The sequence below is a fragment of the Erpetoichthys calabaricus genome, chromosome 9, assembly GCF_900747795.2.
Source record: "Erpetoichthys calabaricus chromosome 9, fErpCal1.3, whole genome shotgun sequence".
Lineage (NCBI taxonomy): Eukaryota > Metazoa > Chordata > Cladistia > Polypteriformes > Polypteridae > Erpetoichthys > Erpetoichthys calabaricus.
The window spans coordinates 137,959,359-137,974,302 of record NC_041402.2 but is presented as its reverse complement, the minus strand read 5'-3'; the positions used below and the strand labels follow the sequence as shown (position 1 = coordinate 137,974,302).

The following is a 14,944-nucleotide window of genomic DNA, read 5'->3' as shown; positions in this document are numbered from 1 at the left end:
AATCATGACATTAGGCAGGGCTGCATAAGACAAATGGAGTCCTCAATCAATTTATGAAAGTTAGGTCAAATCTAAGACCAGATTCATACCTACGCATATGCAGAGATGGACATGTTTATGAAACTTAACACTTGTGTGTTTTCATGTGTTTTGACACATTTTTTTAAGAAGCATTAATACACAACAGTGGCAAGAAAAAGTATGTGAAGCCTTTGGAATTACCTGATTTTCTACATTACCTGGTCATAAAATGTGATCTGATCTTCATCTAAGTCGCAAGTGTAGACAAAAACTATATGCTTAAGATAAAGCTAACAGCACACAAACAATTATAATCTTTTACGTCTGCATTGAACACACCCATCAAACATTCACAGTGTGTTGTGGCAAAAGAAAGTGAACCCCTTGGAATTAATAACTGGCTGAACCTCAAACAAGAGCTTACAGTAGCTGTAAATTAGATCTGCACAATGTTTTAGGGGGAATGTTGGACCATTCTTTCTTGCAGAACTGTTTGTGCTTAGCCATATTCTTAGGATATCTGGTGTGCATGGCTCTCTTGAGGTCCATTGGTTTGAGCATCTCCATTGGTTTAAGATCTGGGTGTATTTTCTTTTTTTGAAGCCATTCTGTAGTAGATTTAGATTGATGTTCACGGTTTTTGTCCTGTTGCATCATCCAACTGCTACAGAGCTGGTGGACAGTGACCCTGACATTACTTTTATAGAATACCTTGATGACCTTGGGAATTCACTTGCCTTTCAATGATGGCAAGCTGTTCAGACCCCAAGTCAGCAAAACAGCCCCAAATCATGTTGCTCCCTCCACTGTACTTCATGTTTGAAATGATGGTATGCATCCTGAACAATTTAACCTTAGTTTGAACAGTTCACAAAACTTTTTCACAATAGCATTGTGGAGTGTCATGGTGGTCTTTGGTAAAATTCTGCCATGCAGCGGTGTTGTTTTTGGAAAGCAGCAGCTTACTGCTTGGTGTCCTGCCATTGACACTATGACTTCCATTTTCTGTGTATGATAGATGCATGAACAGATATGATAACCTGTTCTAACAGTCCCTTCAAGCATTTAGCATTTACTCTAGGCTTGTTTTTTTAATACACTGAGCATTCTGCGTTGTGCCTTTTGAGTCAGCTTGGCTGGGTGCCCATTTCTAGGAAGAGTAGCCACAGTACTAAATCATCTCCATGTAAACACATTTTGTCTAACTGGGGACAAATGAATATCTAAACTTTTGGAAATTACTTTATAACCCTTTCTACCTTTATGAAAATCAACAGTTGTTGATCTTAGCTCTTCTGAGATCTCTTTTGTGTGAGGCATGCTTGACATCATCAGATGTTTCTTGTGAATAGGAAACTCAAAATATGGTGAGTTTTTTATTGGTCAAAGTAGTTCTAAAACCACACACAATTTCATTGATTGGACTTCAGGTTTGCCTCCTGACACCAGTTAGCTTTTGTTGAAATCATTAGCCTAGGGATTTACATACTTTTGCCAAACTACACTGTGAATGTTTGAATGATTTATTCAATATGTTCAAGAATGATACAGTAATTTGTGCTTTATTAAGTAAACCAGACTGTATTTGTTCAATGTTGTAACTTAGATGAATATCAGGCCATATTTTAAGAAAAATACATACATAAATATGGTTATTTCCAAAGGGTTTACAAACTTTTACTTGCCACTTTACATTTATCTATTTTCATGTGCATATATCTATCTGCTTGTCAGTTGTGTTAGAAATAATTTTTCTAAGGGGAAAAATAAACACTGAAGTCTTTTCTTGCCTCATGCAGACATTTTGTTGAGATGTGTGTTGTGCATCAGGTGTTCTGCTACTATGAGACCTGCTCTAGTTTTGGGACTTCACTTTTGGCTCTTAGATAAGTGTTTACTGTTTACAAGCCCTGCAGTATAGTCACATATATGCCTACATGTACTAATCCTGTGGTTGACATCAGATAACCAAAATGAGGCTACATGTAAATATACATTAGCAGGGAATGTGTACATAAATTTAACCAGACATGGCTACATCAACTCATTTTCTATTGTTAATTTATTAAAGCCCACTGACTTTCTCTCTCCTGTTGGTGCAAAATTAAAGTATTTGCAGAAGTGCATGTGTGCACTTCGACTGTTTAAATAGGGAAGTGCCTTTGTTTGTTCTGAATTAGGAACATGCAGTCAGGGAAGGAAGTGTCATCATGCAAAGTAAAAAAAAAAACTATTAATAACATAAAATAAATTTATCTGGTCCATCCATCCATCATCCAACCTGCTATATCCTAGCTATAGGGTCATGGGGGTCTGCTGGAGCCAATCCCAGCCAACACAGGGTGCAAGGCAGGAAACAAACCCCGGGCAGGGCGCCAGCCTACCGCAGGGCATGCACACACACACACACACGCACACACACACACACCCATACACCAAGCACACACTAGGGACAATTTAGAATCACCAATGTACCTAACCTGCATGTCTTTGGACTGTGGGAGGGAGCCGGAGTACCTGGAGGAAACCCACGCAGACACTGGGAGAACATGCATACTCCACGCAGGGAGGACCCGGGAAGCAAACCTGGGTCTCCTAACTGCAAGGCAGCAGTGCTACCCACTGCGCCACCGTGCCGCCCATTTTTCTGGTCTGTGCTATAAATTTGTTTTATGTATTATTCCAATAATTTTGATCATTTTTATAGTCAAAATCACTGAATTGGCGTGTTCCCTGTTCAAATACAGGGGAGAAACGCAATGTGCAGTAGTAACAAGCTGAGCCTCACTTCGGACTGCACTCTCCCAAACACTGTGGTTGATGCATGCAATTTGGTGTGTGGCTGTTGCTGTCTCTCTGCATGTCACCAATATAATGTTTGCAGACACATTTATTATACACCCTGACTTTCCACAGTCTGGCTAATATCTTTAATGAATGTGTGTGATATATTTAGTCTTGCTGATCAGACATAAAACCGCAGTGAAAATGCACAAGGTGAGGCAGACAGTAGTACTGTGCCGCACCGAAGGGGGTGCATGAAAGCCCAACAGGTGCTTGTTGCTGCTGTTCTACACAGAGGCTCAAGGATCAATAAGTTAGCGATATCAGAAAGTCAAGTGCACTTCAGTGGTCCATTTATTTTTATTTTTTGTTCCAACTGACTGCAAAATGTAAGATTAAGATTTTTAAGGAGGACTTTTACAAGAAAGTGGCGGAGATTTTTGTGGCGAAGGATAGGTGTATGGACTTCTTTTACAAATAAAGGTAAGACCATAAAGAATTTTCAGTTTTATAAAAAAATGGGATCAGACTAAGAAAAAAATAATTCAATATTTAAAAACTACTAAAGCATGCTGATGAGATATGAAACATAACCAGTAGTCAACGTGCATGCTGCCAATTGAATAGTGAATGAACTACTTTTTTAGGTTCATATGTTTGTAAATCTGACTCTGAAGGAGTCAGTGCCTCACCAGCCATGAACCTCACCACACGTCACTAATCTAAATATAAGCAGTTTTGCACTAGTCTTAGAACTTTGCACCTTTAAATTGATAATGTCTGGCAGGTGCATTACCACATCAGCATGGTGCCGAAAAGCGTGCTTGTGCTCGGCCTGATCTGTAGGAAGCAGGTAATATTAAAGGATAGTTGCTAGGGAATGACAAAGGATAAGTTTTCTGAGATTTGTTCCTTCCTGCTAAAAAAAACACTGCTAAAACTTAATGATATGCAGATTTTTGCACATCTCTATATACAGTATATAAAATCCAACATCTGCCTGTATGTCTGTCTGCTTTTCACAAAAGAACTACCTAACAGATTTAGATCTTTTTTTTTCTATTATTTGCTTGAACATTCTGGTTGATTTTGCGACTTCTATTATCGCGCTAAGTATCACAGTTAGCTTGCGGTATCGATTTATTTGTGCGCATCCAAGAGAGATGCAGTGGTCCGAGGGGAGGAGGGCAAGGCCCTCCTCACTCACGTGCTAGCCTCGGGGTGCACCTTATATCCACTTAGCAAACGAACAAGAGAACTACTTAACGGATTTAAATCAGGTTTTTTTTCTATAATTTGCTTGAACATTCCGGTTGATTTTGCGACTTCTCTCATCGCGCTAAGAATCATAGTTCGCTTGCAGGAGCAATATATTCATGCTAATCCAAGACAGAGGCTCCGGGCCGAGGGGAGGGGGAAGCATAACATCAGGAGTAGGGAGCCGGGCAGGGCCTTCCACACTCACGCGCCAGCCTCCGTTCACATTGGTCTACCTGTCGCCACATTTTGAAGTGTATCTTGTCTCCGCTTAGCTACCGATACCTGTTTGTGTATTGATTTTAAAAGTTTGTCCTGTTTCACTACTATGTGGGCAGAGCTGCAGGAAAAGGCTAGTCTATAATAAATTCAGTGTTCACGTTTCCCTTTTAAAGGATGCCATAATGTTTTATAACACACTGTGCTCCTCTAGTCATTTGGACAGGGACCATAGAATATAACTGTTTTACTTGTGTGTTGCACATTCCCTGAGGTATGAAGATGCTGAAATAATGCAGGGAACTGCAGAAGTTTGAATGTGGCCTAAAGGCAGATTCTGTACCTTCTAGTATATGGGTAGCCATTTTTGTAATTTATTGCATTCTCAGAAGGCAATGAAAGGAAAGATTTATTTTCTGTATTCAAAGGTTTTTGATGTGACCATGTACCATAAATATGTTGCTATCTTTAAAATTCTAGGCACCTACTTTCAAAAATCTGCCATGGGCTGGCTTTTAAGTTCAGCAATATGAGGACCTAGTTCGTGCGGCCGTTTCCTAAAGGGTCAGTAATCAAAGACACTGTTTCAGCAGAAATGACCAAATGTTAAAATTCCAGGTTTATAATTTTTAAGTGACAATAATGAAAAATTAACATTGTATAAAACTTCTTTAGAAATTTTAAAAATTACATTACATTCCCCTGTGCTGTCTTGACTGTCTCACTGTTCTGTTTCACATCAAATTAAAAGCCAACTGCAAGATACAGTCATATGAAAAAGTTTGGGAACCCCTCTCCGCCTGCATTGCAAGTTGTGCTTCCCTTTGACTCTCCTCTGAAGAGTGACAGCATGGAATCCTCAAAGCAACTCTCATAAGATCTGAAAACAAAGATTGTACAGTATTATGGTTTAAGGGAAGGCTACAAAAAGCTATCTCAGAGGTTTAAACTGTCAGTTTCAACTGTAAGGAATGTAATCAGGAAATGGAAGGCCACAGACACAGTTGCTGTTAAACCCAGGTCTGGCAGGCCAAGAAAAATACAGGAGTGGCATATGCACAGTATTGTGAGAATGGTTACAGACAACCCACAGATCACCTCCAAAGACCTGCAAGAACATCTTGCTGCAGATGATGTATCTGTACATCGATCTACAATTCAACGCAATTTGCACAAAGAACATCTGTATGGCAGGGTGATGAGGAAGAAGCCCTTTCTGCACTCACGCCACAAACAGAGTTGCTTGTTGTATGCAAATGCTCATTTAGACAAGCCAGATTCATTGGAACAAAGTGCTTTGGACTGATGAGAGAAAAATTGAGTTATTTGGTCATAACAAAAAGCGTTTTGCATGGCGGAAGAATAACACCGCATTCCAAGAAAAACACCTGCTACCTACTGTCAGAATTGGTGGAGGTTCCATCATGCTGTGGGGCTGTGTGGCTAGTTCAGGGACTGGGGCCTTTGTTAAAGTCAAGGGTTGGATGAATTTAACCCAATAACAACAAATTCTTCAGGATAATGTTCAAGCATCAGTCACAAAGTTGAAGTTACGCAGGGGTTGGATATTCCAACAAGACAATGACCCAAAACACAGTTCAAAATCTACAAAGGCATTCATTCATGCAGAGGGAGAAGTACAATGTTCTGAAATATCATGGAAATCTATATATTATATTTGCAAAAGGAGGCTCAACTAAGTATTGATGTCATATCTCTGTTGGGGTGCCCAAATTTATGCACCTGTCAAACTTTGTTATGATGCATATTGCGTATTTTCTGTTAATACAATGAACTTAATGTCACTGCTGAAATACTACTGTTTCCATAAGGCATGTTTTATATTAAAAGGAAGCTGCTACTTTGAAAGCTCAGCCAGTGATAAACAAAAATGCTATATCCAAAAGAATTAAGAGGGGTTCCAAAACTTTTTATGTCTGTACATCATATGTACCAGCTAAGCTTCTCTGGTATTCTATGATTCCCTCACAAATAACACCGAATAACCTCTTCTTCAGACCTACAGGGAGATGTAACATAATAGATGCCTTAAAATTTGGATTTCCATTGCTCTCAGCCATAACTTAGTACATTCCAGAATTAATCTTTATTATTTTTCCTGTTATATTATTTAATACAGTTTTGTTATATTTTGTTTGACATTAAATTTGAATGCTTTGCTATGTAGTGAAGTGTAGTCTTGCTAGTGCATAGCTTTAAGCACCCAGGTTTATGCACATAGCATCTGCAAAAATTTCTTCTGGTGATCCAAAGGCATATAAGTTGGGTTTCATCAACTAATCCATCCATTTCCAGTGCCTGCCCATCTATTTCAGGTGCATGGGGAGCTGGAAAATCAGCGTTTTTGACCACAAGGCAGGAATCAGCCCTGGATGGTGTGCCACTTCATTGCAAGACACAGTCACACACACTCAAACTTACACACATTTGGTCAATTTACTTGGTCAACAACAAATTTAATATACAGTACTTGTCTTTAAGGTGTTGGCAGAAAACTAGAGTATATGGTGGAAAACGTAGGCGTACATGGTTAGAATTTGCAAACTCCCAGGCAGGACACAATTTATACATCAGTCCCTGATGAGAGAATGGGGGAGTGTGCTTGAATGTACTCTATGATAGATTGATATCTCATCAAATGTCAAGTTTCCTACCTTGTGGAATAGGCGTCTGCTCCCTGCAAGCCAGAAATAGATTAAGTAGGTTTAGAAAATGGATAACTGGGGGGATGCTTGCCTGTGAAATTTATTTTATTAAATTTTGACTTGCTTAATTGACAATATTAAGATGAATTACAGTGTGTTTTGTATAGCTTGATAAAGAATGTATATTGTGAATAACTGAATTACACTCCTTTCCTGAGATTGTCCATTTTCAAGATTGTCTAGTGACACACATATTGACATTAATTGATATAGTTGAGAATTACTACCAAACATTCTCCTTGTTACTAGCTGGTATATACTCAAATATTAATAATTATGGAAGATTAGAGATGTTATGCAGATTCCTTTTAAAAAACATTCTAACTTGTAAATAGACTGTTTTGAGGGAATTCCATATACAGGGCAGAGCTGATCAAAGGGTGTAAACACATTGTCAGTATAAAGATCTCTAAATGTTGATATACCTAATACATTACATAACTCTGTGTACGTTAAGAAGGGCCAAAATCTGAAATTATCCTGTAATGGAAAAGAACATCTCTGCTATAAAGCATTTCTTACTTTGGTTCCATTTTTTGAGAGAGTGATGCTAGTTAATTCACAACAATTACCGGCAACTGGAGCACAAAACAAGACATCCATCCATCCATCCATTATCCAACCCACTATATCCTAACTACAGGGTCACGGGGGTCTGCTGGAGCCAATCCCAGCCAACAGAGGGCGCAAGGCAGGAAACAAACCCCAGGCAGGGCGCCAGCCCACCGCAGAAACAAGACATACAAAGAAGAATTTGAGCAAGATCTTCTTTGTAAGGTCATCCAAGCAGGTTCCTTTCCAACACCTTCTACTTTTATTTTTATATACAAATAGACTAATAAACAAATTGAATAAATGCATAAAATTTCATCTAATTTCTTCTCATTTTCTGAAATCACTTTTCCTGGTGAGGGCCATGATGGCAGCAAGCCAAGTAAGTCAGCCCAGATGTCAGCTACAGTTTCTTTCATAAAATCTAACTCATGTTTCTTTCTAATTACAGATCAGCTGCTGTTACTAATGTACAGTATTTGAAAATTTTGAACTTTAAAAGCTCAAACCTTCAGCTTTGAATTGAACACAAAATTAAGTATTCCAAATTGTGTGAGCTCCTGATTCGTAATGGTTTGGCAGTTGTTGGTATCAGCTTTTAAAACCTTTGAGTTTAAACTTGATGCCGAATAGTTCAAATTCACTCAAAATCAATTCAGCACTTAAAATTAAAAAGGTGCAGGCTGTCCACAAAATGTAATGAATTAGTCCATTCATTTTCAGGTTACAGTGTGCACAAAATATTTACCATAGACTCTTAGAGACACATCTTTACAAAAATGCTCAAACATCTTCAAGGGATGTCAAAGTATGTTTTTCCCACTGATACCTGGAACTCAATATTTTCATGAAAACAATATGGAGTAAGAGAAAAATGGACAGTATACATTTTTCATTGTATGATTTTTATGCATAAAGTATTCAACACATAAAAAATGGTGCATAACTATGATAATGACTGAGAATATTCCCTGCACATGCAGGTAGAAAGACATTTAACCATACCAGATTATGTAGAAGATGAGCATGCTTTGGATAGGACTTTGACATCTGTGCACTAGATATTGTTGGTTATAGATATATGTCAGACTTTCTTGTTTTATTTTATCGACCTTTGTCATCCAGGCCATGAATTGTTGAACCTACTCAGTGGAAACTGAAACAGTAATTTCCTGTTATAGCTTTATTTTTTAAATCAAGTTTTTTTTTTATGTGTAATGAATTTTAATTATTAAAATGAAGAAAGGTTTTTTTTGTGCTTAGTGTATTTATTTCTGTGTTTAAAATTAAAAAAGGACCTCAACTGCTGATTACATGTGAAGGTTCAGTTGACATTTTTATTAAGGCATTATTTGTATTTTTTCATGTAGTCTCAGCTCTCCCAGTCCAGTGCATACTGTAAACACAGAGACTACCTGCAGCCAGTCAGAAGACAAAGCAAAGCTTCCTGGGCTACAGTCAGAAGATGCAGAAATTAAGACAGGTAATTACTGCTAATTAATTGAAATGTCATTTTCAGTTTTGAGTTAATGAGTATGACCTACAAGTTTATTTGCTGTTCTCCAAATTTTAAGATTTGTGTTGAAATTGAATCTTTTTCATGTCTTTTCTTTTCACCTATATAAGACACATGAATAATTTTAGTAAAGATGCTTGAAATATGTAATGTGTTCTTGCCGTAGATTAATTTTAATTGTTCAGTAGTAACCAAGTAACAAAGCAGATCAGTTTCTCTTCTTAGAAAATGTTGAATGTTAAAGTTTAACTTGATCTTGTGCTGCTTTTACTCAAAACCTTTACAGTTCTTCTTTTTGAATGAACAAAGTTCATTTCATTAAAATTTAAAGTTCTTAATTTTAAGATTAATATCTGTATAGTTCATTCTCTTGATGGCTCAAGTAGTAAAGAGGACATTATGTAATTTACTTCACTTTTAACAATTAGCAATGAAGCTATGTGACTATCTAATGTTTACTAAGCATATTTTCCCAGATCTAGGCTGTGGGCCTAACACATGTCTCATTCTAGAATGATGCTGGAAGATGTGCATTATGAAAGATGCTGTTTTGAAGTAAACAGTTTTGAAGTTATTTTATTCTAATTCTATATATTCTATTCATGCACATCGGGTGTTATAGAATGAACCCTTTGAGTATTGACATTTAGCACTATTTTATGCACTCCTCCATTCTTGTTAATGGTGACCAAATATGTATATTGATATTGTAAAGGACATATCTTGGACCTGATCTGCTGCTCTGTTGTTGTTCCTGTCGATCTTCCAGCAGATGAACTCACTATAACCGATCATTTTCTCCTTTCATTCAATGCCAAGCTTACCTTTTCTGTTCCTAAGCTCCCACATCTCATAGCCTTTCGTAACATTAAGAATATTAACTTGAATTTGCTGTCTTCTAGAATTGATTCCCAAATAGACTTTTATAATTTATCCACTTCCATAGAACTGGTCTCATATTATAACACTTGTCTTAATGGTATTCTTAATTCTCTTGCTCCGCTAAAAACCAGATCTTTTTCTTTTTCTGCCCCCTGGTTTACACCTGAACTTCGGCTTCTGAAAGCTAAGGGCAGGCAACTTGAAAGGTTATAAAAAAAATCTGGACTCTTTGTCCACAAAGAGATGTATACAAATCATGTACTCTATTAAAAGAATTGTATAGCCCAAACCAAAACTAACTATTACACTCAGTTAATTACTTGTAATACAGGTGACACCAAGTCTTTGTTTTCATTACTTAATAATGTTACACAACCTCCAGACTCTTTACCATCTCACCTTTACTCAACTGCTTTCTGTAATTCTCTTATGTCCTTTTTCAATGAGAAAATCCAGAGGATACATCAGCACCTTGGTCCAGATCCTTATTGTATTCTTTCTGAACTACACTCGCCTACTCACTCTTTTTCTTCTTTCCAGCTTCCCACTACCTCTGAAATCTCAGATATCATCTGCAAATCTAAGTTATCTAACTTGTCAGCTGGACCCCCTGCCTACAGTTCTGGTTAAAGCCTGCCTCCCCTCTCTAGTCCCTCTCATTTCTGCCATCATTCACTCTTCTCTTACTACTGGTATTATTCCCTCATCTTTTAAAACTGCTGCTATAACCCCAATACTGAAAAAACCTGGTGCTGATCCTACTAACTTCAATAATTTTCGCCCTATTTCTAACTTGCCCTTTATCTCCAAAATTCTTGAAAAAATAGTAGCTATCCAACTTCACACCCACTTATCTTATAATAATATCTTATAATAATCTATATGAAAAGTTCCAGTCTGGTTTTTGCCCTCTTCATAGTACAGAAACGGCACTTGTTAAAATTACCAATGACCTTCTTATGGCTGCTGACTCCAGTCTAATTACTATTCTCATCCTCCTTGATCTGAGTGCAGCCTTTGATACTATTTGTCATACCACTCTCCTTAATAGATTATCCTTGATTGGCACTACCCACACTCCATTTGATTGGTTTAGATCCTACCTCTCATGCCGCACTCAGTTCATACAGCTTAAAACCTTCACATCCCAACCCACCGCTATTACTTCTGGTGTGCCCCAGGGCTCTGTCCTAGGGCCTCGTCTTTTTATTATTTACCTTCTTCCCCTTGGCAATATTTTTTGTAAATATAACATTAATTTTCACTGTTGTGCTGATGATACCCAGCTCTACCTTGCTAGTAAACCCTCCTCCTCTTTTGCACCACCTTCGCTTATTGACTGCATTGTTGAAATTAAATCCTTCGAATTTTCTTAAACAGTGACAAAACTGAGGTTCTCCTCATTGGTTCAAAATCATCATTATCCAAAACCAATAATCTTTCTCTTATTATTGATAACTGTTGTTTCGCCATCACTTCAGGTCAAGAATCTGGGTGTCATCCTCGACAGTACTCTATCCTTCCAATCTCACATTAATAACATTCACCCGGTTTGCTTACTTCCACCTACGTAATATTAATCGCATTCGCCCCTCCCTCACTCCTCATACTACTGCCATTCTTGTTCATAGTCTTGTTACTTCTTCGCTGGATTACTGCAATTCACTCCTCTTTGGTCTCCCTAATAAATCTCTTCATAAGCTTCAGTTAGTCCAGAATTCTGCAGCACGCATCATTACTCAAACCTCATCTATTCACCATATTACTCCGGTCTTGCAGCAGCTTCATTGGCTCCTGATTAAGTTTCGAACTGATTTTAAGATTCTGCTATTAACATTTAAGGCCATTCATAACCTCGCCCCTCCATACCTGTCTGACCTTCTTCATGTTGCCATTCCCTCCCATAACCTTAGATCCTCTTCCTCCATCCATCTGACAGTCCCTCTCGCCTGTCTAACCACCATGGGGAAGAGAGCATTCAGCCGTTCTGCTCCCAAGCTCTGAAATTCATTACCTACCGAGCTTAGAAATATCAGATCATATTCATCCTTCAAATGTAAACTTAAAACGCATCTGTTTAAAATGGCTTTTTCTTTATGATTGCAGTGGTTTTATTTGGTTTTAATGTTTTTTTTAGATTTTCTGATGTTTTAAGTCGTTTATAATTGTGTCTTTTATTTATTTATTTATTGTTTGTTTGTTCGGAGTCCTTGAGTTCTCAGAAAGGCTCCTTTTATAAATAAAATTTATTATTATTATTATTATTATTATTTGTTATAGGTGAGCTCTTATTCATTAAAAGTGAATTAAATTCAATTAACATTTTTATATAATCAAACAGTAGAGATCAAGGTATAGTATCATCTCTGTCATATCATCCATCCATCCATTATCCAACCTGCTATATCATAACTACAGGGTCACGGGGGTCTGCTGGAGCCAATCCCAGCCAACAGAGGGTGCAAGGCAGGAAACAAACCCCGGGCATGGTGCCAGCCCACCGCAGTCTATCATATCACCTAAAACTTATTATATTTAATAGAACTACATCTTACAGGAGTCAAGTATGTTTGCTTCCCATCCTTAAGAAGCATTTGTGCTCAGACTAAGGAAGTCTTCTGCTCTTTAAAAAATCTGTCTCTCTACAGTTCTTCTGTTTGTCAGAAGCCTGTGTAGTGCTGCTTAGCTGATAGCATCACCATCGTGGGTCTGCTAACAGAAATTACAATTAGATCCAATTAAGTCAAGTATTATTGACTGTTATATTCAGATAACAATGTAAACAGAATCCCTCCCCATGAAAACCAAAATAAACCTGTGCTAATTAGATACAACAAGTAGCGAATCGTAAAATCCAAGAATGGCAATCAGTTTCTGTTCCGTCCGATATCTGGATGGATGACATATCATGGAGGGTGGGTGCATCTGGGGAAATGTCATTTAATTACATAAGCATATCTGTACTAAAGCGGTTTCGTTATGTGGAGACGTGATTCCGTTGCCTTTGCTGACACCGACTGCTGGCAGAGTGGAGCAGAGCAAGTTTAGTTTACAGGTTGTGGTGCTCGTGTGCCAGCCACTGAGTCTGGGAAGCCGCTGGGTTACAGTCTGTGACCATCATGTGATCTATATTACTGGCATAGTGGATTAGAGCAAGTGTAGCTCACAGGTTGTGTTGTTTGGGTGCCACCTACTGACTCTGGGAAGCCACTGCGTTTTGGGAAGCCGCTGCATTTGACTCTGGGGCGGGCGCCACGGCGCATTATGTTGTATTATTTGGGCGCCACCTACTGACTCTGGGAAGCCGCCGTGTTTTGGGAAGTCGCTGCGTCTGACTCTGGGGTGGGCGCCGCCACGTTTTGGGACGCTGCTGCATTTGACTCTGGGGCGGGCGCCAAACTGAATGACCGTTATGTGATCTACATTACTGGCACAGTGGATTAGAGCAAGTCCAGTTTACAGGTGGTGTTGTTTGGGCACTTACAGGTTGTGTTGTTTGGGCGCCACCTACTGACTCTGGGAAGCTGCTGCGTGTGACTCTGGACTCTGGGGCGGGCGCCAAGGCCACAGTGCGCATGTGCCTTGGTGCGTCTGCCGTGCATATATTAACTGTGGTTTAGTAAGATAGATTGCCATACACAAAGATACATGTTTGATAAATGGTTTTACCAGAAACACATGGCAAAGTCACAACACTTGACTTTTCCAGTGGTTTTCAGTTGCAAACTTCATTTACATAATCTTAGAGAGTTGCAGTTTTTTGTGTAGTCTGACATACCAGGCAACGCTTTCCAACCAGTCTGCGACACACCCCAAAAACATTAAACACTCTTGATTTTTATGTTAAGTCATAAGAACAGACTCTTGGGCATGCAAGTGTACAATGCATATAATTAGGCTGACCAGACATCCCATTTTTCCTTGGACAATCACATTTTCCGGCATCATCTTCCATTTTATTCTTAGAGTCTCAGAATGTAACAAAATGTTGCATTCGTCCTGGAATTTTAGCCGACCGAAATGTTTAAGGGGAGCTCTTTTATTTCTCTGCTCTTCGATTTAAGGCACCTTTTTGCAAGGCACCTGAAAGATCCATGGTGGGACCCTGCCACTCCAAAATCTTCGCTCCTCGATTTCATGCACATTTTTTGCAAGTCACATGAAACTCCATGGGGGATTGTTGATTAATTTGGGAACCATGAAAATCTGGTCGGCATACATATAATGCAGCTGCTAGGAATTGGAAATGGAGATGTTTTGGCCTTCACAATCAGAAGAAAGGCTCATGGATCTGATGTCTTGTGTTTTATGTACCATGACAGAATACAAAAGAAAACTTCAGCAGCAATCTCACCTTTTTTTATCTGGAATTCATTCATACAGCACTGGCTTTATCAGGCAGCATGTTATTGGCTGTCACAAAAAGTGGCAAAATTGTGATATTTTGGAAATGTGAAACTGTGCTGGAATCTCTTGACTGAGCCATCTAATTTATCATCCCCTGCAATTTCTAGTCATTGAATCTGACATCCTCAGGCTGTGACATCAACACCTACTGTTGTTAAGCTTGACATCCCCTCTGCCTAGAAGTCCCATAATGTGCCACTGGCTTAAAAGAATGATTACATATTCCACAGTAAACAAAATATAAAGCATGCTGAAATCCTGTAGCAAGGGAATCTTTACAAGCCATTGGGCTACAGTTATCACTTGGGCCAGTTTCAACTGTGTATTACAGCTTTGGACACACACTTTAGTAAAATAAACATACTTATTGACTCAGAATGGCTTGTTTAAGAAAACTTTTTATGACCAATGTCAGCTATAGAAAGACATGAAGTTTTACTTTAAATTTGAGAAAACTAATTTTCTTCAATGTCTAACATTAAGCAAAAGATGAATGAAAAAATACTAACACCTGATGTACGTAGATAACAGGATGCTTTTAACTGTTAGGCCACTAACTTTCTTCTCCTTCATTAAGCTG

At 38.5% G+C, this 14,944-nt stretch overlaps 1 protein-coding gene across 3 annotated transcripts in view; it reads left to right on the top strand.

Moving 5' to 3' along the window:
- LOC114658160 (dixin-like) overlaps nt 1-14,944 on the top strand; it is a 171,142-nt gene that overhangs the window by 118,424 nt on the left and 37,774 nt on the right. For all 3 annotated transcript variants that reach the window (XM_051931805.1, XM_051931804.1, XM_028810240.2), the window contains one exon: nt 8,930-9,042. In XM_051931805.1, the coding sequence (XP_051787765.1) occupies nt 8,930-9,042 (113 nt within the window). The remainder of the gene's footprint in view (nt 1-8,929; nt 9,043-14,944) is intronic.